At 40.8% G+C, this 22896-nt stretch overlaps 1 protein-coding gene across 1 annotated transcript in view; it reads left to right on the forward strand.

Moving 5' to 3' along the window:
* GFM1 (G elongation factor mitochondrial 1) overlaps positions 1-11435 on the forward strand; it is a 74875-nt gene extending 63440 nt beyond the window's left edge. Inside the window, exons 15-18 of the mRNA XM_068280912.1 lie at positions 2455-2599; positions 4061-4221; positions 6100-6153; positions 10371-11435. Of these exons, the coding sequence (XP_068137013.1) occupies positions 2455-2599; positions 4061-4221; positions 6100-6153; positions 10371-10502 (492 nt within the window). The 3' untranslated portion in view covers positions 10503-11435. The remainder of the gene's footprint in view (positions 1-2454; positions 2600-4060; positions 4222-6099; positions 6154-10370) is intronic.
* The last annotated feature ends 11461 nt before the right edge of the window (positions 11436-22896 follow it).

A 22896-nucleotide genomic window follows, 5' to 3' on the forward strand; every position in this document is an offset into this window, starting at 1 on the left:
TTGTGACAAAAAAATAAAAACTTCTATGAACTCACCATACTCCTAACGGAATACCTTGGGGTGTCTTCTTTCTAAAATGGGGTCATTAGTGGGGTTCCTATACTGCCCTGGCATTTTAGGGGCCCTAAAGCGTGAGGAGTAGTCTTGAAACAAAAATGACCTGTGAAATCCTAAAGGTACTCATTGGACTTTGGGCCCCTTAGTGCAGTTAGGGTGCAAAAAAGTGCCACACATGTGGTATCGCCGTACTCGGGAGAAGTAGTACAATGTGTTTTGGGGTGTATTTTTACACATACCCATGCTGGGTGGGAGAAATACCTCTGTAAATGACAATCTTTTGATTTTTTTTACACACAATTGTCCATTTACAGAGGTATTTCTCCCACCCAGCATGGGTATGTGTAAAAATACACCCCAAAACACATTGTACTACTTCTCCCGAGTATGGCGATACCACATGTGTGGCACTTTTTTGCAGCCTAACTGCGCTAAAGGGCCCAAAGTCCAATGAGTACCTTTAGGATTTCACAGGTCATTTTGAGAAATTTCGTTTCAAGACTACTCCTCACGGTTTAGGGCCCCTAAAATGCCAGGGCAGTATAGGAACCCCACAAATGACCCCATTTTAGAAAGAAGACACCCCAAGGTCCGTTAGGAGTATGGTGAGTTCATAGAAGATTTTATTTTTTGTCAAAAGTTAGCGGAAATTGATTTTAATTGTGTTTTTTCACAAAGTGTCATTTTCCGCTAACTTTTGACAAAAAATAAAATCTTCTATGAACTCACCATACTCCTAACGGAATACCTTGGGGTGTCTTCTTTCTAAAATGGGGTCATTTGTGGGTTTCCTATACTGCCCTGGCATTTTAGGGGCCCTAAACCGTGAGGAGTAGTCTTGAAACGAAATTTCTCAAAATGACCTGTGAAATCCTAAAGGTGCTCATTGGACTTTGGGCCCTTTAGCGCAGTTAGGGTGCAAAAAAGTGCCACACATGTGGTATCGCCGTACTCAGGAGAAGTAGTATAATGTGTTTTGTGGTGTATTTTTACACATACCCATGCTGAGTGGGAGAAATATCTCTGTAAATGGACAATTGTGTGTAAAAAAAATTAACAAATTGTCATTTACAGAGATATTTCTCCCACCCAGCATGGGTATGTGTAAAAATACACCCCAAAACACATTATACTACTTCTCCTGAGTACGGCAATACCACATGTGTGGCACTTTTTTGCAGCCTAACTGCGCTAAGGGGTCCAAAGTCCAATGAGCACCTTTAGGCTTTACAGGGGTGCTTACAATTTAGCACCCCCCAAAATGTCAGGACAGTAAACACACCCCACAAATGATCCCATTTTGGAAAGTAGACCCTTCAAGGTATTCAGAGAGGGGCATGGTGAGTCCGTGGCAGATTTCATTTTTTTTTGTCGCAAGTTAGAAGAAATGGAAACTTTTTTTTTTTTTTTTTTTTCTCACAAAGTGTCATTTTCCGCTTACTTGTGACAAAAAATAATATCTTCTATGAACTCACTATGCCTCTCAGTGAATACTTTGGGATGTCTTCTTTCCAAAATGGGGTCATTTGGGGGGTATTTATACTATCCTGGAATTCTAGCCCCTCATGAAACATGACAGGGGGTCAGAAAAGTCAGAGATGCTTGAAAATGGGAAAATTCACTTTTTGCACCATAGTTTGTAAACGCTATAACTTTTACCCAAACCAATAAATATACACTGAATGGGTTTTTTTTTATCAAAAACATGCTTGTCCACATTTTTCGCGCTGCATGTATACAGAAATTTTACTTTATTTGAAAAATGTCAGCACAGAAAGTTAAAAAAAAACATTTTTTTGCCAAAATTCATGTCTTTTTTTGATGAATATAATAAAAAGTAAAAATCGCAGGAGCAATCAAATAGCACCAAAAGAAAGCTTTATTAGTGACAAGAAAAGGAGCCAAAATTCATTTAGGTGGTAGGTTGTATGAGCGAGCAATAAACCGTGAAAGCTGCAGTGGTCTGAATGGAAAAAAAGTGGCCGGTCCTTAAGGGGTAGAAAGCCCTAGGTCCTCAAGTGGTTAAGGGTGCATTCACACTATATTTGTTGCATTGAGAAATAATTGGACATTTTAACTTGCTGTCCATAAAATTCTACAGACCTGTTCACATCTTTGAGTTATAATAATTTGCTGTATGCTGTGAGTTTCTGGATAATGCGTGTGAATATGTGCACATTCCATAGACATTGACCAGTTCTTGGAAATAATGTATGTTATAATGCCTGCAGTGTCCATTGCCGCCTTACACACCCATTATAACGCGTGTTTTACGCAACACGCACAGTGTGAATCCACCCTACATTCTAAGCCTTGCAAATCATATCCACAGGAAAACTTTTCATAGCTGTTTCAGCTTGTCTGTGATAAACTGAGAGCTTGCGTTGTTTGTTGCAGGGTTTCCTTGATGCTTGTGAGAAAGGTCCTCTGACTGGAAACAAGATTTCCGGCATACGATTTGTCTTGGAAGATGGGGCTAACCATATGGTGGATTCCAACGAGTTCTCCTTCATAAGGGCAGCTGAAGGAGCCGTTAAGCAAGGTAAAGCTATCCTCTGGCCTACAGGATCCTCCTCCTGGGTTCTCATGCAGCTTAGGCATTGTGCGCAGTGGTGTAGCAATAGGAGATGCAGAGGTGGCGACTGCACTTGGGGCCCTTGGTCCAGAGGGGCCCATGAAGGGCTGTCCTCCAATTGCTGTATTAGCTCTTCATTGGTTCTATGCTTTCAATTATCACTTTGAATAGTGTTAATCATTAGCACACTGTTCTCTTCCTCCTGCTTACACCTCTATGTCGCTGCAGCTGTTTTTGGTGCTCCATATCAATTGCTTTGGGGGGGGGGGGGGTGACAATGTAAAATTTGCACTGGGGGCCCCTAGCTACGTAGCTACGCCACGCAGCGATGGGCTCACAAGTAATCATGAGTGCTAACTCGTGAATTAAATGGGGCTTAGTTGCCGCAGGTGTGCGTCTGGATGATAAAGGGTTATTTACCCATAATGCCGCCATCCTGCCTGCGCTTCAAACAGCTTGCACGCGTCCTATTGGATGCGTTGCAAGCCACACCACGGCGCACTTCCTCCTTTCAGCTTGAAGGAGGAAGTGCACGTAGTGAGACTTGCAACGCGACTTGCATACTTGCAAGTTCTGTTAAAAAGGCAAATCTTTACATTGGGTACAACTATGTATAAAGCTCTTCTATTGTTAGGGGTATGATCACTAGTAATGAAAGAAAAACTCTCCTAATAGTCCTCTAGCAGTTGGGTAATTACCTGGCTAAGTGCCTTTTTCCATTGGCGATGTTATGTGACTGCGGCTATCTTGCCGCATTCGCATCACTTCCGCATCTCCCAATGCAGAAGTGAATGGAGGAGACCAGATGCGGCTGTGCGAGAATCTGCAGCATGCTGCAGATTCTCGGATCGCTCCGCCTAAGCAGCACACAATGGAAACTGTTCATTGCTGTGCATTGGTTTCAGTTTAGCCATGATGTGGCTATGTAGCCACGCACGCATCGCTCCGCGTGTAGCGGAAACAGGCCCTAAATGATTAATAGCAACTGGGTTTGATTTGTGTTTGAATTTGTTTGTTTTCCAGCGGTCGTGGTAATTAGCATATTGGGAGAATTTTTTCACTCTGATTTCCCACAATTCCAGAAGCAACACAATTAGAGCTTTTTAGATGTAGGTCTTGTTTCGGGAGTATGCAGTCAGACAACACTGATTTGTAGACATGAGATCCTTTTCCTTGTAGAATGTACTGTGTTTATTATGATTGGGTTTACATTTGGAATTATTTCACTTTCAGAATGAAATCACAATGTAGCATTTAAAATCACGATGTAAAAAACTCTGTAGTTTGGTTGTTGGCTTCAGAATGTCACTTGATCTATTCATAAACAATAAGCTCGGTGACAAAAGTCTGTCTGCACGAGGCATTAGCTTCACATAAGGTTTATTTTTCTCAATTTATGGTGTGTAATTTTTTTTTTTCCTATTTCAGCTATGGGAGATGCAGCTGTTGTCCTTTTGGAGCCCATAATGGCTGTGGAAGTAGTGACACCACATGAGTTCCAGGGAGCAGTCATTGCAGGCCTTAATCGCCGCCATGGTGTCATTTCAGGTCAAGATGGTACAGAGGACTATTGTACAATATATGCTGATGTAAGTAACTGTATTTAAAGGAAATCTGAAGTGAAGATAAAATTATGATAAAATTATGATATGATGTGTATGTGTAGTACATCTAAGAAATAAAACATTAGCAGCAGAGATAGGAGTGTAATATTGTTTCCAGTACAGGGAGAGAGCTCTGTCTTCTGAAGCTTATTATGTCAAGTGTCTGTCACTGCATTTTGTTTTTTCTGCAGAAGACAGTTCAAAAGTCCATTAGCCTGCTCTGTGAAATAATTTAGAATGCTGAGTGTAGTGTGTAAATTGCAAATATTAAAAACTATATAACTGAAAAAAAGAGACTTTTTTTTTTTTGCTACTAATGTTCTATTATCCGTACCACACATCCAATTCATTATATCATAATTTTTTTTTTCGCTTCAGTGTCACATTAACCACTCCACCACTAAGGGGTTTTTCCCCTTGTGGACCAGAGCAATTTTTTACCTTTCAGCACTTCTCTCTTTCATTCGACAATAATTTGATCACTACTTATTACAATGAAATGATCTATATTTTGTTCACCATATATCACCAATTAGGCTTTCTTTGGGTGGTACGTTTTGCTAAGATTTTTTTATTTTTATTTTAAATGCATTTTAATGGGAATAATAAGAAAACAATTGAAAAAAAAATCATTATTTCTTAGTTTTTAGCCGTTATAGTTTTAAAATTATATATATTACTGTGCGTAAAACCCACACATTTTATTTGCCCGTTTGTCCTGGTTATTACAATCTTTAAAATATGTCCCTAGTATAATGTATGGCGACCATATTTTATTTGGAATTAAAGGTGTATTTTTTCCATTTTGCATCCATCACTAATTACAAGCCCCTGTTTGCAAAAATTACAGTAATATACCCTCATGACAAATATATTTAAAAAGTTGAGTCCCTAAACTGGGGAAAGTAAGGGGTAAATTTTAATGGGGAATGAAGTATTTTTATTTAATGTATGTAGGGTGTAATTTTTCTATTTAGCCGCTAGATGTCCCCCATCGCCCGTTTATTCATGTTTACTGTGAACAGTATGCAGGAAATAAAGTGTGTATGCCTTCACTTGGCCCCTAACACTCAAGCAGGCTTTTCTGTGGACACTAATTAGTATCTACTCTCAAGTGGTGAATGGATACACACAGGTGTCCACAGCCGTGCCTTCTCAAGAGTCAGGGGCCTGGGATGGTGCAATGCTGCTAGAGCAGCATTGCACCATGACTTAAAGAGGAACTCCAGTGAAAATAATGTAATAAAAAAGTGCTTCATTTTTACAATAATTATGTATAAATGATTTAGTCAGTGTTTGCCCATCATAAAATCTTTTAAATCCCTGATTTACATTCTGACATTTATTACATGGTGACATTTTTACTGTTGGCAGGTGATGTAGCTGCTGCATACTTTTTGGGCAGTTGGAAACAGCTGTAAACAGCTATTTTCTACATTGCAACAAGGTTCACAGACAGGAAACTGCCAGGAGTACGTACTCAGTTTCTTGTGGGAGGGGTTTTAGCACAATATCAGCCATACAGCGCCCCCTGATGGTCTGTTTGTGAAAAGGAATACATTTCTCATGTAAAAGGGGGTATCAGCTGCTGATTGGGATAAAGTTCAATTCTTCGTTGGAGTTTCTCTTTAAGAGATTCCAGAATGCATAAGAAAGGTAGTAAAATGTATTAGGAAGGCGTTACAAAAACAGATTGCCATAATAGTTATCTACAAATGAAGATATCTTAGAACAGTGGTAAATCTTCCCAGTAAGCAAAATTACTCCAAAAAACGACATCTAGAAATGCAAATATTCACTCCTATTTTTTGCATGTATTTTCACTTTAAAGGAAATATTAATGTTTTTTTGTTTGTTTTTAAGGTTCCCTTGAATGATATGTTTGGCTATGCAAATGAACTGCGATCATCTACAGAGGTTTGTAGTTTGTGTGTTTAGACACTAAATCTTGTTGTGTCACCACTTTAATCCAGAAAGAACAACAATTCTAATTCTTGTTTTCTAATTGTTATAAACATTTTTATGTAGCAGGCAGACCAACCTCAGAGAATGCCGCTTTCTGCCAGACATGACTTGTCTTGGATACACTGTGTGTTTAGAGATATTTTTATCAAAAGTCACTTGAAAAATGAAATCATTACCAGCTGTTTGGAGAGATCATACGACTGCTAGATCTTTTGCTAACCTCAAGCCAAGTTGTGTGAATTCCTCCAGCCTTTTGTTGCTGGAATAGTCATGCTGTAATACAGATTCGCTACTGGGAAGGTCACATTGAAAGCTCCTGGGTGCTTTATATAATTAGCTGAAATTGCCAAATGTCTTCCACCCTTCAGCAGTGCCCATATTGCTGGCTCAGACTTGAGCTGTTTGTGCTAGATGAAGCCTCCCTGTAATTCTCTGTGCTTGGGATGGGAAGAAGCTGACGAGCATCAGTGCTAGCCAGGAGATCACTAGGGAAGGTACAGGGGGGTACATTCATTGCTGGTCATCACTGGGGGTACGCTCAGCTTCTGTTCTTTCTGCATATGAAAGTGATTACATACATGCAAATTGGATTGGCCAATTACTGACTCATTTTAACACTTCCATGTTGCATGAGGGCCAACAGATTTTGAATACTTTGAACAGATTGGCTTCAAGTCATAAAGGGCTGTTCTATAAAAAAAAAAATCAGGTCGGTAAAATACCACATTTTTAGACTTTTTTGGGGGGCAATTCATAAAGATTTTTACAGGTGTGGTAGAAGTTCGGTAATTTACCGAAGAAAGACCTGTGCAGTAGAACAGCCAGCAGCGTGGAGTCTCTGTTTTGTTACATGCTGTTCCCGCACTTCTGTGCACTGACGGCTTCACAATAGTAAAAGGCATCCCCTTAGATGTACATGTTTATTCTACTCCCCCTGAATCTACTAGTGTTTGTTAACGTTTTATTTAATGGTCAGAGGTTAGATGAACTTTCAAGAAACATAACCCAGGCCATGCTTAGGCGATTTCCCCACTTGCTTCTCTGCATCTGTGACAATCCAGCCCCGCAATCCCGTCTACAAGGCGTTAAAAGACCGGTTGCTGGATCGTCAGAAGGTAGTAATGTGACAAAACATGCCAATCCCGTCTAATCTGCTCCCGTTCGCATTCGGGAAATAGTCGCACCCGATAGCAGGAAGTATGGTGAGTAGACTGACAATAAAGATTGGTCGCAGCGCTGTCTACAATATGTACTGTGACAATCACTCACCAATCCCGTATTACTAGGCCACTGTTGCCATGCAGGTCTCATGCACTAGAGACTTCTGGAGGCAGATTCACTCGGTGCGTAGTGAACGGTTACGATTGGTTGGTGGTGCCCATATATGTACAATCCCGATTGTATGTACAATTGGTAAACTAAAAATATCGATTTCACACTGGAAATCTGGTAATTTCACTTCCACCACTGTCCGTGTTGAATGGAATGGACAGTCTCCAAGTAGCTAATCCTAAAAGGAAGAAACGGTTATTTACAACCTAGCTAGCAAATTAACAATTTATAAGAAAATAATAAAACAATGCGGTAGTATGACTCCTCAGAGGGCAAGTTCGTTGTAGCAGCAATCAGATGACCAGAACAAGCACAAGACTGAACGATAAAATCATTAGTTTTATTCTAAAACTACATACACACAGTCTAATTTAACCCACAGATAAAAATACCTGTCCGGCAGAACAGATAGGTTTGATAGAAAAAGAGTAGAGTTAAAAGAGAAACAGAATGTCTTAAAATACAGTTCAAATACCGTTATTGGTAGTCCATGCGGCAATCGCAAGTCTTTGGAGGAAAGTCCAAGATGGCGATTGCCATGCCTTTTTGAGAAATAATTCAAGGGAGGGCTGCCGAGATGTTATTCGACAAAGATTTTAGATAAAGGACTTTGGACAACCTGTCCTCAGTTAAGTTATACCCCGCACTTCAGCACGGAGGAGTTAGGGCGGGGATTACACACCTCTTTGGAACCTGAGATGAGCCAGCCCCTTCTCATGGAGAAAGATATCAAATTCAGGATAGGTGTTGTATCTCCAAAACCGTACAGGTCATGTTAAATCTAATAACATTTTTAGATCGATCAGAATTTATCGATAACAATATCAAACTTGAGGGGGTCAGACTCCTGGGGTATTAGAGGGTTATTTTAAACCGGTCTTATTTCATTTCTGGGAGTCCGATTGGTCAGGAAACCTCTCAGAACTAGAGTCCCGCGGAATCCCACAACCTGTGCAGATTTGATGGGCATAGAGATTTGCTATGCCATGAATTGTAAAGAAAATATGGATATATGGGATTCCTGGGTCACAGTAGGTCAGCTACTTCCAGGGAAAGTGGATAAGATCTGTCCCTTTTTGCTGCTCTGGGTGAAGGTGTCAAATGCAGATACCATTCTCCCAGAAGCTTGGGCTTTATGATCTCTGTCAAGCAGAAACTAGATTGATGGCCTCGTCACACAGCAGGGGGACTATGTCCTTCCAGGACACAGCTTTTCGCACTTAGGTGAAAGGTCCTGTAATTTAAAAGCTATCAAAGAGCCAGGGAGAAGAAAAAAAAAAAGTTGATTTAAAAAAAATGTCATTTTGGTTGCTTGCAATGAAACTTGCGTTTGTGATGTAAATAGAGCACACACAGTTTTCCTGGGAACAGTGTGAGCGTCACAGCATCTTCAAACAGGAACCTAAAGGGTTAACCGTCTGAAGAACTGCAAGGGAAATCTTTTGTGCCTGCTCTCTCCTCCGCTGCCTGGGAAGGTAAAGAAACTCATCCCTCCCGAGAACATATTGGTGCCTATTAGAGGGCCTTGCAGGAGAGGGGGGCTTTTCCTATTGGCTCTCTGCTTCTGTCAGCCATGTGATACAGCATGCTGAAGCTGGTTTGCAACACATTAGAGCTGGAGGTAATTACTGAACATGTTTCTTGACTTTACCACATATTCTAATCTTTATGAATTGACATTTACTGACGTGTTGAGGTATTTACTGCACAAGTCGGTAATTTACCTCACTGGTCTGTATTTTCAGCTTGCCATGCGTTAACAGTCTTTATGAATTGACATTTTCTTTAATGTTCGGTAAAATAAGCTTTTTGCTGCATTACTGCATGTAGTAATTATTTATGAATTGAAGCCATTGTGTAGGCAAAATTGGCCAATAAAAGTTGGATGTGTGCACCAGGCTTAATGCAAGTGTCCTGGAGGAGTCTGGGGGATTGGAATTTTACATATGGTAGAAGTGATTTAGCACATTGCTTTTATAAAGCATACATCGGCCTGATCCAGTTGATTTTTTTTTCTCCTAAGTTTTCACCTAGGAGATATGTTTTTATCTTCTGTTTAAAATAAACTTTACATTCTGCAATTAATAATGTACCAAAAAGCAGTGAAAAGATACTGTAAATCTGAGTATTTGCTTGCTTGCTGGTGGCTTAAAAAGCATTTTATTTATAATGTGAAACTATCACCCAGGATTAAGCGAAAAAGTGAATTCAATCAGGCCCAATGGCTCTTAGCATGTCCATCCTCACAATGCAGATTTTGGGATCTGACATGGACTCCACTGAAGCCAAAGGACAGCTTTCTGGACCACTTTCACAAATGGTGTTTTTTATATTTCCCAACAGATACCTTTAGTGCTGGTGCCTTATGTGCAGAAGTTACCAGCAAAGTTTTGTTTGCTAGTAACTTCTGTCTGTAATGCACCAGCACTAAAGGTATCTGTTGGAAAAAAATCCCCATTCATGAGAGTGGTCCTTCAACGGGCATTAGCATAGAGACGGCTTTCAGGATCTCCAAGTGTAGGTCTGATGTGAGGAGCTTCTTCTCCATGAAAAGAAGTAATGCATGAGCTTCCGTAATCTCGCTTTGTACTAATGGTTTCAAAGAAATCTGATTCTTATAGGTAATAGCACTGCCCATTGCCTCACTTCAACCTATAGTCCCATTCGCACATGAAGGTTAATATAAGAAATGGTATTCCTGTTTTTTACACATCTGAGATCTAGCAGGTTTGCTAATAGTTTTGATTTCATCTTGTGCGCTCTTCACACTTGGTAGATTCTGATATCTCAGCTCAGATTCACAAAAGATTGTCTGACCTATTTGTCTTCTTGTTTAGGGAAAGGGTGAATACACCATGGAGTACAAGAAATACCAGCCTTGCCTAGCCAGTGTCCAGGAGGAGCTGGTCAACAAATACCTGGAGGCCACAGGCCAACTTCCAGTAAAGAAAGGGAAGTACAAGAGCTGATCCTCTCTATCACCTCCTCTCAGAGACTTGCACCTACATCTGCTTTTATCCTCTGCATAAGAATCGTGTAATGGTCAACATTCTGATGAGTTACATTTACGTTCTGGTCCTGCCTGGAATGTAGTGATCGCAAGTTCTGAAGGTTCATGGTTGGTTTTTGTGAAACCCCTTGAACATGCCATACAATTCCATCACCGGAAACCCACAGTTAATCTAAATATGGTGTGCTGTTTGTGGAGGCATCACTAAATACTGTGGACTTGATGGATAGACATAATTTTGGACTTATTTCCATCTGAAGCCGGAACATGCTTTGATGTTTTCTTTGGTGAATTTAGACTTTTGAAAAATAGTGGAATCCTATTTTCTTGGACATAAATGAAAAAAAGTACCATGATTTTTCACCGTAAGCTGTGTTTATATGATGGTGCACTATTGTGTCCATAATTTGCTTAGTACTGAAAGTTACTTTACGTCTGCACAGCCTGTTGATTCGGATGCACAGAGGGCTCATCCTGGGCACATGTTGCCACTGCCAGCTTCGGGTTTGCTGAGACAGGGTAGACACATGACCAATGCACAACTCACCAGCTCTGTGTGTCTGCATGAGAAGCCATGATAGTCATACAGTAGACTGGCACTAGCAAGTATGAGTCCACCCTCTTCCTGGTGCAGGTGGCCGACATTGGTAATGCAAGTGACCAGCAACATGAGTCTCAGTAGTCATCAGTATTGGCAGTCTGCATTGTGCTGAGTTAAGATAACTTTTATTACTACAAAATGTAATGGTGTAAGTACTACTTAAAGTGGAATTACAGTTTGTTACTCAGGAGTTCTAGTTTATTTGACTGTCCAGCTCTTCGCCTCCAATTATTTTTCTTCCTCAAACATTGCATCCATTTTCCACCTGTCAATAAACTTTGCCAACCCTCACATGTATGGTGATTTTGATCTCTTATTTGTTTTTTTCTCTGATAGTTGTATTTGTAAACAACTATAAATCACTCTCCCTCATTCCAACACCCCCCCCCCCCCCCCAAATAAAGACTTCCCAGCTTCGATAGTGGGAAGCCTCTAGATAGTCCAGAGACATTCCGAGTCCTTTTCCAGTCGACCAATCCAGCACTGGGATTTTCTGAGCATATTCAACCTATTGGGTCTCATATCTCCAGGGAGTGACAAACTACACCACTGACATTATTAAAATAACACCACACACCACACACACACACACACACACACACACACACACACACACACACACACACACACACACACACACACACACACACACACACACACACACACACACACACACACACACACACACACACACACACACACACACACACACACACACACACACACACTCCTCCTTATGCCAGCACAGCCCATTTACTTTAATGGTGTGAGTGGTGCAGTTTTTCGTTCCCTGGAGACATGAGACTGATTTATGTGCACACATGAATCCCCTTTGCGTAAAGGTACAACCAGGGATTGCCTCAGTATGACTTTCAGGTTCATGAGCATGAAGTGTTTGCTTGCTTGCTGACTGGTGTTGGCAGAGTAGGGACTAATTCTAATGAGGGAACATTAATGTTCATTAATTGGTCAGTACAAATTCACTGTAGTCCATTTAGTAAGCTAAGATCCTACACTACTACATTTTTTCATACTATATCCAATCTGCTCTAAAATATTTCTAGAAGAACATTTCTTTGCTTTTGTTCTGGAAAAATGATATTTCAATGTTAAGTTATATGCTGGCAATAAGTTGGTTTAACCAGTTTTTTCAATAAATAAACAAGGGGGTTTAACTAGAAAAGACAGAACTTTCTGCTCTAATTTAGCGATTGACATAAGTTTTGCGAGTTCCACGTGATGGTCTTTCCTGGGAATACTGTGAAATGACTTGCTTATCCTGTCTTTCGTGTTTACAAAAACACAGGTTTGCCATTAATCATCGAAAAGCTGAACTGTTGAGATTGCTTTTATTACTCAAAACAGTGAAGGTTGGTTAGAATGTTTTAACAGTGACCCTGATTGGCAAATCAATATTCTTGCATTAGTGATTTTGGCCCATTTTAGTATACTTCCTTGTCAGACCCAATACGTGCATGTAAAGCTGGTATGATGTGCTTCTACTGATGGTAAGCTAACTAGATGAGCAGTGTGCAGTGATATCTGCTTAAAATTTTTGCTTCAAAAATATTTCTCGTCTGTTGTTTAAATTTTGTCTGCTCTACATATCATCCCTATATTTCCAGAATGTATATACCGGAGCACTTCTGTAGCATGGAGTATGAAGTATCCAGTAGTCAGTCATTTCTTACTGTCAACAAAGGGTGTGACGTCAGTATGTGAAAGCAGATTTGGAAGTACACTTTGCATTGGAGACCTATGAATCCTTCCATCTTGAAATCCTAAAAAAAGCCACTTTCCTGTCTGTAAAGCTGGAATGTGTGCCCACTTAGATTCTGTTTAGCTGCTTAAAAGCATTTTAGGTCATTCATGAGGGCGAGACAGCAACTGTAAGTTGTATGAATTAGTGATGGCAGCCTGTGACCTTACCCAGGAGAACTGTCCATGTAATGTCTGCATCTCTAGTTTAAAAGTGTGTGTCCGGCCAAATACATCACAAAATGGGTGTTTCTCAGACAAAAAAATAAACTTTAAACAGATTTCCGTGTGGTTTTCTTTTAAAATAAATACATTCTGTGGATTGTAAAAAACAAACTCCAGTATCACTAATATCTATTCCTGTTCAGACATTACCTGTAGTTATACTATTTTGTTTTTAAAAACCCACCTCCGTTGCTTCAGAAATGCTAAAAATCACATTCTCCCAGGATTCCATGCGTCTGAGCAGAGGTGGCCATAGACAAATAGAGAATGACAGCAAGTGAACAGTCCGTTCTTGAAGTTGATGTCTTAGTAGCTGGAAAAAGTTTGAAAGCGCCGTAGCGCTGATGGCTACATGACTGGATCAGAGCATCAGCAAAAGCTCGGTATACAGAGGCGCCAGAGTAGAGTAAAACGTTTTAAAAACCGTTTAAAAGCAGAGGGGGATGTTAGGGTGGACTTACCTCCCTCTTACAAAAAAGAAAACTCACTCGAGTCTCAATAAAACAGAATTGACAAATAATTTATTCAACTCCACAAATGCAACGCGTTTCGCGGGCGTGACCCCGCTTCCACAGGCAAAAATGGGAGCACAACTGAGTGGGTCAAGCAGTAGGTTTGAGCACCTCTGCGGATCAGAGCATCTCCATAACTGCTCGTTTTGTCGGTGTCTCTAGTGCGCAGTGGTTTGGACCTCCCTTTATCTAAATCATGACAACTGAGGAACCTGCAACAGTCATGAGTGCTCAAGAATCATTGAACTGAAGAGCTTCTGTGTGAATTGACTTGCTGTTACACTGCCTCATTTGCATTTCAATCAGCTGGAAAAACTAAAAACTGGAATTACACATTCTGTGCCATAGTTTAAATGCGCAAGGCAAGTTCTTTACTTGAGCAATTACCAGTAAATCAGGTCCCCTGGTATGAAATTACGAAAAAGTCAGGCTGGGTTCAGACTGCCATAAAAAAAAAAAAACTTTCATGTATCAGAACAGATCGGTGAGCATGCTAATGGCTCCTATGCAAGGCAATAACATGCATTCTCAACTGTCCCTTTGACCCGGATGCATTTAGTCAGTTCCGATTAGCGGAATTGAAGGCTCTGCGGTACACAATAACTCTGGAGCACTGAATGGGAGGTTCATGGATTTAATTGAAAACGTCACAAAACAGACTGGCTATAAATTTAGACATCGGACGGGCTGTCAACTCTATGGTATTTAGGTAGGTATCTCACAATTCTATTTTTTACAAGACTTTAAGAAATATATAGCTTTCATCCATAGTCTATAGGAAGCAGGAGAGAAGACAGCTGGCACTGCAAGTGCAGATGGATCTGCCAGCAAGCTGAGAGCTGCTATGTGTTGTGGAAAGGCAGCGTGCTCTTGGGACATATATAACGGGAGGGGTTCGAGGCACTGCTGCTAATAACTTTTAAAACTTTAGTTTTCCATAAGTTCATCCATGTAGGTAATCAAACCATGTATAATATACCAGACTTTGGAGACAGTGGGCGTAGGGCATCTGTCTATTTTTAGCATCCTGTCCATCCAAAAACTGAACAGAAAACAAATTAATTTGGTACAGTGTGGGCCCAGCCTTAGACCATCCAAGGTGATACAGCAGATGGACACCCCAAACACTTAATGGAGACAAGCAGAGGCGTACTAATCATGCACAAACTTTTTTTGCGATTCCTGCAAAATACCAAATGCACTTTTTGGAAAGGATGTAGAAATACTTGTCATTATTTTCTGATGTCAGCAGCACAGTTCAGTAAGCTTTACAATCTGCACCTATGTATTGCTATCAGTAGTAGACAAAAAAATAAAATTGCTGGAGATGTCAAGAGCATGTTGGTTACATCCATAGAAACTGTCAGACGGGTAGACTTTTTAATCCTTTCTGAAAAAGTGCACATTGTGTGTCACTCCGATCACAGTAAAGGTGTGTAAATGGTTTGCGTGTGTCAGTTGTGTGTGTGTGTGTGTGTCAGGTGTGTGTGTGTGTGTGTCAGGTGTGTGTGTGTGTGTGTCAGGTGTGTGTGTGTGTGTGTGTGTGTGTGTGTGTGTGTGTGTGTGTGTGTGTGTGTGTGTGTACGTGTGTATATTTGTTCATTTATACAAATTATCCACTTGGGCAGCAGTAACTGCAACCAAATGTCTCCCATAACTACTGCACAGTGGCTTGGAGGAATTTTAGTCCACTCTTCTTAACAGGACAACTTCAACTAGGCTCTGTTGTTGGTTAACGTTAGTTTACTGTTAAAAGAAGCTATGTAAATTAGATCTTTGTGGGAGGTGTGCAAGGAGAGAATGTTTACCATCCAAAAAGAATATGGGGGCAACACTTAAGTTTGTTCATGAACTCCTAGATAAAAAGATCAGGACCAATTGTAAAGTCTCCATAATCTGAGAGGCTGCTTTAAGATCATTTTAGGCCATCTCTCAGAAGATATAAGCTCAACGTGCACCTTTAACGACGACTCCTAGCAGAACATAAAATATTATTCAGGATACCCATTTTTGTGCTGATTTTCCTGCTGTCAGAAACTTGCAGATGTTTGTAAAAATTGTTTGGAGTATGAGTCCTACTATTTGGGGGCATTGCTTTTCTGTATGATTGTATGTAGTTGTTTTTAGTGCAAATTTCGATGCATTTATATACATTTTGTATAAGGCTTCTCTCAGTGGTCTTGGATACAGTTATTTCAGAGTAACTGTCGGGCATAAAATCAAAAATCAATTCTTTATTCTTATGTGGTAAACAAGTTATAAGGATGCTAACCGGGCAATCCAAAAGTTAAAATCACTATTACTTTTCTTGTTGATAAATTATCATTTCCCAGTTTACCTGACTCTTATTTGGTACACAAAAGAGAAGTTGCAGGGCATGCTGGGTTGTCTTTTTTTGCTTCTCTACTTCCCCTCAGACTTAACTAATGCAGCCTGATTGGATGAAGCCTCTTTCCCTCCTGTTTTCCCCTCCCACACCTCTGTTCCTCTCTGATTCGCCAAAATTTCTCAGGCTAAAACAATGCACTTTCTATAGTGAAGGGCGGGCAAATCAGGCAGAGGAGACTAAGGGAGGATATTACATCACGACTAGCTTCAAAATAGCCACAGTAAATATGGAAACTGTCTAGAATAGGATTCTTTTTTCCTTTATAAAATTCACAGGAATCATAACGTGGACAGTGCAATACATATGTTATGTAAGTAGAGCAAGTATTTATCTACTTATATATTTGGTTTTTTTTTTCCTGATCTAGTATGGCTGACAGCTCCTCTTTCCATTATTGTGTTTTTATAGTGTGAAAATAGGATGAACTATATTACACACCTAGCACTCACTACAGGCAAAGGGGGGGTGTTAGCTTCAGTGATAATGTGTGCACAGATTATTAGTTAATAATCTGTGCACACATTATCACTGAAGCTAACATCCCCCTTTGCCTGTAGTGAGTGCTAGGTGTGTAATATTGTCCAGTTATTGGAGCTCTGCACATCAATGCAGATAAATCATTCAGGTATACGTTTTGTTTCAAAGCGCTGCCATGTCTCCCGCTGTGTAAATTGAACGTAAGTATACTAGTGGCTAGCTGCATTCACTGCTTCACATTCACTTCCAAATTTTTTGATTAGAATTAGCACATAATTTGCATCTGTTTTGCATTCAAGGCATGTGTTTAGTCCCAGGGGGACTCTGCATTGCCTCTGTTGGTCTACATTCCAGGTGCAACCTTGAGCACTGTTACTTGTCTGTCTGTTTGAAAATAAGATGGAATCATTGTAATCGAGTATTAATGTCTACCAATGTACTAACATTTACTTGCTGTTTCTCACTAGCTCAGCTGCTGCACAAGTAAAAGCAGAAATAATCCAGGATCTTCTCAACATCCTATCCTATAGATAATAATGCCCCCTGTTAAGAACCTTCTGTGGGATCTGACTTTGTTGCTGAATGTTAAATCTACGTAGTTTTTTATTGCCAATGAAGACGGCAACATTGCATTAAATGGAGTGTTCTGGACCCAATACTGGTCCTGCTAACAGTTTCCCATTTTAAGTGTATAGCTGAAAGAACTTACAGACTCCGGCACTCCTCATAGAATCTTCTTTTATTGAAGCCACCCATTTTAAGTACATTCAATTTACTACTACTCTTTGCCTTCTGTCCTTTATTCAAGTGCACACATTCTCCATAAATCTGTGCCAGGATGCTGTCGATAATCATATCAAAAGTGTGACTGCATCTAAAGCGTTCTAAGTATCTTGATTTGCATTCATGACTTGATGAAAGCTGAGCATGTTGGTCAGGCAAGACTAACACATTTAGTAAAACCTATGTTGGTTATGGGAAATGATATGATTCTCTGCTATAGAATTTTGTATGGAATGATACCTTCAAAAGCTTTTCACACAGCTGAAAGGTCATATGGAATTTCCCTTTCTTAAATTAGAAAACAGCTGTATGGCAGTCATATGGAACTGACCCACATAAGAGAGGCAGGAAATCATATCAAGAGGCCTATAAATAGCTGAGCTTCTTTCCTTTAATACATGAGGATGGATGCCATCTTGGTCAGGTACCTTTTCTAGCTTGATTTTGTTTAGGCATGCCGGCATTCCTTTCTGCATTAAAAACCCTCCTGGCGGTTTATTAAAATCCGCCAGGGGGCAGCACAGCGTTTTTTTTTTTCTTCATGTAACGAGACAAGGTCTCGCTACATGATAGCCGCTGCTCAGCGGCATCCCCCCAGCCCCTCCGATCGTCTCCGGCGATCGGAGATCGTTCAGAACGGGATCTCCTGGAGGGCTTCCCCCATTGCTATTGCAATGGGCGGGATGACGTCCTCGACGTCGTGACGTCAAAGGGGACTCCGATCCACCCCTCAGCGCTGCCTGGCACTGATTGGGCAGGCAGCGCACGGGGTCTGGGGGGGGGCGGCTGCGGTGCGGCGGATTGGCGTGTAGCGGCGGCGATCGGATTGCACACGCAGCTAGCAAAGTGCTAGCTGCGTGTAACAAAAAAAAAAAATATGCAAATCGGCCCAGCGGGGCCTGAGCAGTGCCTTCAGGCGGCATAGCCCGAGCTCAGCTCGGGCTTACCGCCAGGAAGGTTAAAGGATACCTTAGCAGTAAATAGATTTTAAAAAGTATGCCTAATGTGCGTATAGGGAGTTATGCGGATTCTTATCACACCTCCTGTGTCCCGGCGTCACCCTCCATTCTCCAGCTATCTTCTTCCGGGTCGGCAGGGTCGGTGACCTCCGTCCCTGACATACTGCGCTGCGCAGGAGCACTATGTCCACAAGGGCGCCTTGTGACTGCGCTCCCCGGCGACGCCATGTGATGTCAGCGTGTTTGCATGGTCGCAAGGTGCCCTTGCGGTGATACTGTGCCTGCGCAGCATGTCCAGGTCGGAGGTCACCGACCTCACTGACCAGGAAGAAAATTACCGGCATCAGTACGGGAAAACGAAGGGAGACAAAAGGAGGTGTGGTAAGCATCCGCACAACTCCCCATACGCACATTAGGCGACCTTTTTAAAATCTATTTACCGCCAAGGTATCCTTTAAGCAATCAATTTTAAAAGTTAACGTCATGGAATGACCCACAGCTGTATTATATTCCTTGGAAAGACAGAAATAAAATATGCATTTCGTTTCTCGGCTTCTGTCTGGTGGTTCCATCCCATCTTTTATCAGTGCTACATTTTTAGCCTTTTTCAGCTTTCATCTTGTCATTCAGATTTCCATTTTCCAGTTTATATGCCTTATATTTATTTAATGCGTATTCAGTACCTTCATGCTTTAAGGCCTTAAAGTAAACTTGAACTAAACTTCCATTGTTACCCAAATAAAATCACGGTGTCATTAGAGGTGGCAGGTATGACCGCAAGTATTCCTCTTTGCTGGGCTGAGCAACGAGTTAAACTTCTCAAACACGTAGGCCAAAGCAGATCACTCATTACTTTTAATCAGCTTAAAGAGATGTTCCACCTTAAAAACATGTTTTTTTCAGTACTTGTAACTGAGACATGCTATAAAGGGCCCAGATAGGGGGCATGAAATTCTGATGACTTTAAAGCTCTCCTTATTGCGCAGAAACTGGAGAAATATTCAGTGGCAGCATCTAACATTTAAAACCGCTTTAGTCTCGAGGCTGTTCATACTGTAACATCAGGAACAAGTGTACATACCAACTGCTACGGTGAGGCTGTGGGGAAGCGTGGCAATGATGGACCACCTCACAGCTGTTTCGCATAAATCCCGTCTTCTGAAGCTATGAAATCAGTGCTGCTCACTAAGCTTCCAGCAGGCCACACTGTGTCTCTACTGGGGAACCTGTCACACTTAGAAATCCTGGACACTTTTGCCACCAATAGCAATTTTTAACCAATGTAGTTTAGGTTTGTGGGGTTCTTTGTGCTCTCCAATGATATTCAGTCTTGGCAAGCCTTAAAGTGGACCAGAACTTAGAACTTATTCTATGCTCTTAAAGATCAGCAACAACATAATAGCCTTTAAAGAAAAAAAATTGTTGTTACAGCTGATACAAATCCTGCAATAAATCTGCAGTGTGTCTACTTCCTGTTTTAATGAAAGCATAGTGTTAACATCCTGTGTTTACAAATTAGCTGCTTTGCAGAGGCAGACACAGCTGAGAGACCAAATTACACTTGTGATTGGTTATAGATGAGGGGGGATTAAACAGGCTATACTCTCTAAATACATACAGGGTGCATTTCTCTAAGTTTTCCTTTTGCCCTGTGCAAGAGTTCAGGTCCACTTTAAAGAGAAACTGTAACCAAGGATTGAGCTCCATCCCAATCAGTAGCTGATACCCCCTTTCCCTTGAGAAAGCTTTACCTTTTCTCGACTAAATCATTAGGGGGTCTGTGTGGCACAAACACTGTACCACTCATTTACCACTGACAGGAAGCAAGTTTTGGCCACCTCATAGCAGACACTAAGGAAATTCATCTAGGTTTGCTTTATTACTTTCTGTAAGGAACTGTATTGAAAATAACAAGAGGAACTGTATTGAAAATAACAATTCATAAAATTGCTTATTTTTTACAATATTAATTTATAGATTTAGTCAGTGTTTGCCCTTTGTAAAATCTTTATCTGCCCTGATTTAGTCTGAAATTTCAATCCTGGGTTATAGTTCTTCTTTACAAGCATCATAGAAGGACAAGAGAGGCAGGGAAGAGCTGGGCACTGACACCATTACCTCTGGTTATTCCACGCTTGCCTGTGCTGCTCTGCATGCAATGGGGTAACAGCTCTGGCGACAATGGGAGTGGAGGGCTACGATACAGCGTACAGCTCTACAACTAATATGGCTCTCAATGATAGGCCCTGATAATAACAGGACACCCAATGGAATGGGGGCAAATGCCTTCCTGCATCTAATAATAGTATTTTGTAAACCTGTTAAAGCTTTCCGGGACACGTCTGTTCTTTAGTGTTCCCCAATCCCCATATGTATAGGTCCCAGTTTTCAGTATTGATTACTGAGGTACAGGATACTGTTGGGGATTTTGTCTCCAAAGAAAGTAGGGTTTCACTTTAATGTGTATGCTTGGTAGACCTGAGGCACTGTGGGCAGTCAGTGAAAATGTAATGAGGGAATCTAGGTTTTCTGGAATACCAGAGGATCTCTCAGCACCTTCACAGCTCAGCAGAGGGCGACTCCTCCTTTTGCCAAGTATCTGTGGTGGGAGGGAAGGGACCTCAGGGGACCCTCTTCAGTCCACCGCCTATAAATAGATGAGTTCAGTCACAGTACATGCAGCCAAGATGTAATTCAATCTCATTCTTCTTACGGCCCTCTGCAAACCAAGGTCATATGCTTAACCAGCATAGGATGTGCTTGGCTTTCATTCACAGGAACACAAAAAGACAAAATCAAAATAGTAGAAATTTTATTTAACTTTATAAGTAGGCAGATTACAGGATATGTGCTTTCCAAATACAGGTTAATGGAAAATAGCTTACATATTGTATTGACATATATGGTTATCTGTTACATTTACATAAAGTGCACACTACACCTAGCTTACTAAACAGGTATCCATCACAAACCTCACAATAGTGACTTGTCATATCCTCTCAGAGCTGCTGTCAGATTTCTGTTGTCCCACCACCAGGACAGCAGAACATTTACATACAGACATGCGGTACTATAACAAGTCTATTGCAGGGCTGGATGAAGACTTCTCTGTGATGAGGCAGCAGCTCTGTAGACTTTGCGTGATAGTGTTCAACTAAATGTGACACATAAAGAGAAATCTGTAGGCTACCAATGCTGACCTCCTACTGAAAGGGCTAACTGTCTGACTATTGTGCTGATCCTTTGGCTACTGTACATCTTCGGTCACTGATCTGGAGCAGGTATGACCTCATGCTTGTTCCAGGTGTGTCACATCCCTGGAACAAGCATGATGTCATACCTGCTCCAGATCAGTGACCAAAGTACTGAAGCCAAAACTAGCATGACAACCAAGATGAATAGCTCAACATATAGCAGAGTCTCGGCTGTAATGATTACAATCTTCTGTTAAAAATTATTTTGTAAATACAGTAGAATCCCTTTATAGTTAATTCCAGGGGACCTGGCCAAGTAGTCTATCTAATCAGAACACATCATACATTGTATATTCATAGAGGCGCATGGTCAGGACCTGAGTTTACTATAATGAGATGTTACTGTATTGTTGAAAAAGCCATTGAAGAATTCCTAACTAGTAATTGTGTTACACAAAGCAATCTCAGGTGCATGAAGAACACTGGGGAAGAGCTATCAAATATGGTGTGAAAGTGGCACAGATCCCAGTTCAAGGATGTTGATTGGTCATTCTAAGCAAATGCTCCATTTTGCACCTGTTTAGTTTAGTTAAATGTGCCACTCTTTGTGGCTAAACAATAACCTAATATTTTTTTTTAACTGATTGGAGCACTGTGAATGTTCAATGGAACAATCTTTGTTTTGTGATCTTACAGGATCAATCGTGTTTCAGCTACCTCTATATATAGATTGTCTGAAATGTTACAAAGCGTATGGCCACCTTCACAAGTTAGTGTAGAGGACAATCAGTGCTGTGGTTCCAAAGGAACATGCAAACATCCCAATACATCCCTTATTTTTACAATGCTGCAATTGTAATTGTAAATGATGCTACTGGTACCCTGACTTTGCTATGTGCTGAGCTGTTTTCTTTATTTGACATTTCTAATTCACCCTCTCAGTACAGGTGTACATACACAATGTAGGAACACACATTTTCTGTGAAGCTAGTCGGTGCTTAGACCTGATCTGTTCATAGCTGAAGTGATTATCAACTACAGCAGCATTCCCAAGGCTGCCATCACGTGCCAGCTGAGCAGCTAATGTCACGTAAGTACAGGTGGGGTAACTACGGTCTCAGTAATGGGATGGCCACAAATATGCACTGGTGGTGATGAGACCTCAGGACAGCTTTGGGAAGCATTTAAAGCAAATCTGAAGTGAAAATAAACTTATGAGATAATAAATTGTATTTGTAGTACAGCTAAGAAATGTTTAGCATTAGTAGCAAAGAAAACAGTTTCATGTTGTTTTCCAGTACAGGAAGAGTTAAAAAAAAAACTTCAGTTATCTATGCAAAAGAGCTTATCTGAGCTCTTTGACTCAACTCGGGTCAAATAAAGTCCTGTTTTCTGAAGCAATTAGACAGCCAAGAAACAGTGAGAGACAGCTTGAGATAAGATTTTACTGCAGGA

This window comes from Hyperolius riggenbachi, chromosome 4 (assembly GCF_040937935.1).
Source record: "Hyperolius riggenbachi isolate aHypRig1 chromosome 4, aHypRig1.pri, whole genome shotgun sequence".
Classification (NCBI taxonomy): domain Eukaryota; kingdom Metazoa; phylum Chordata; class Amphibia; order Anura; family Hyperoliidae; genus Hyperolius; species Hyperolius riggenbachi.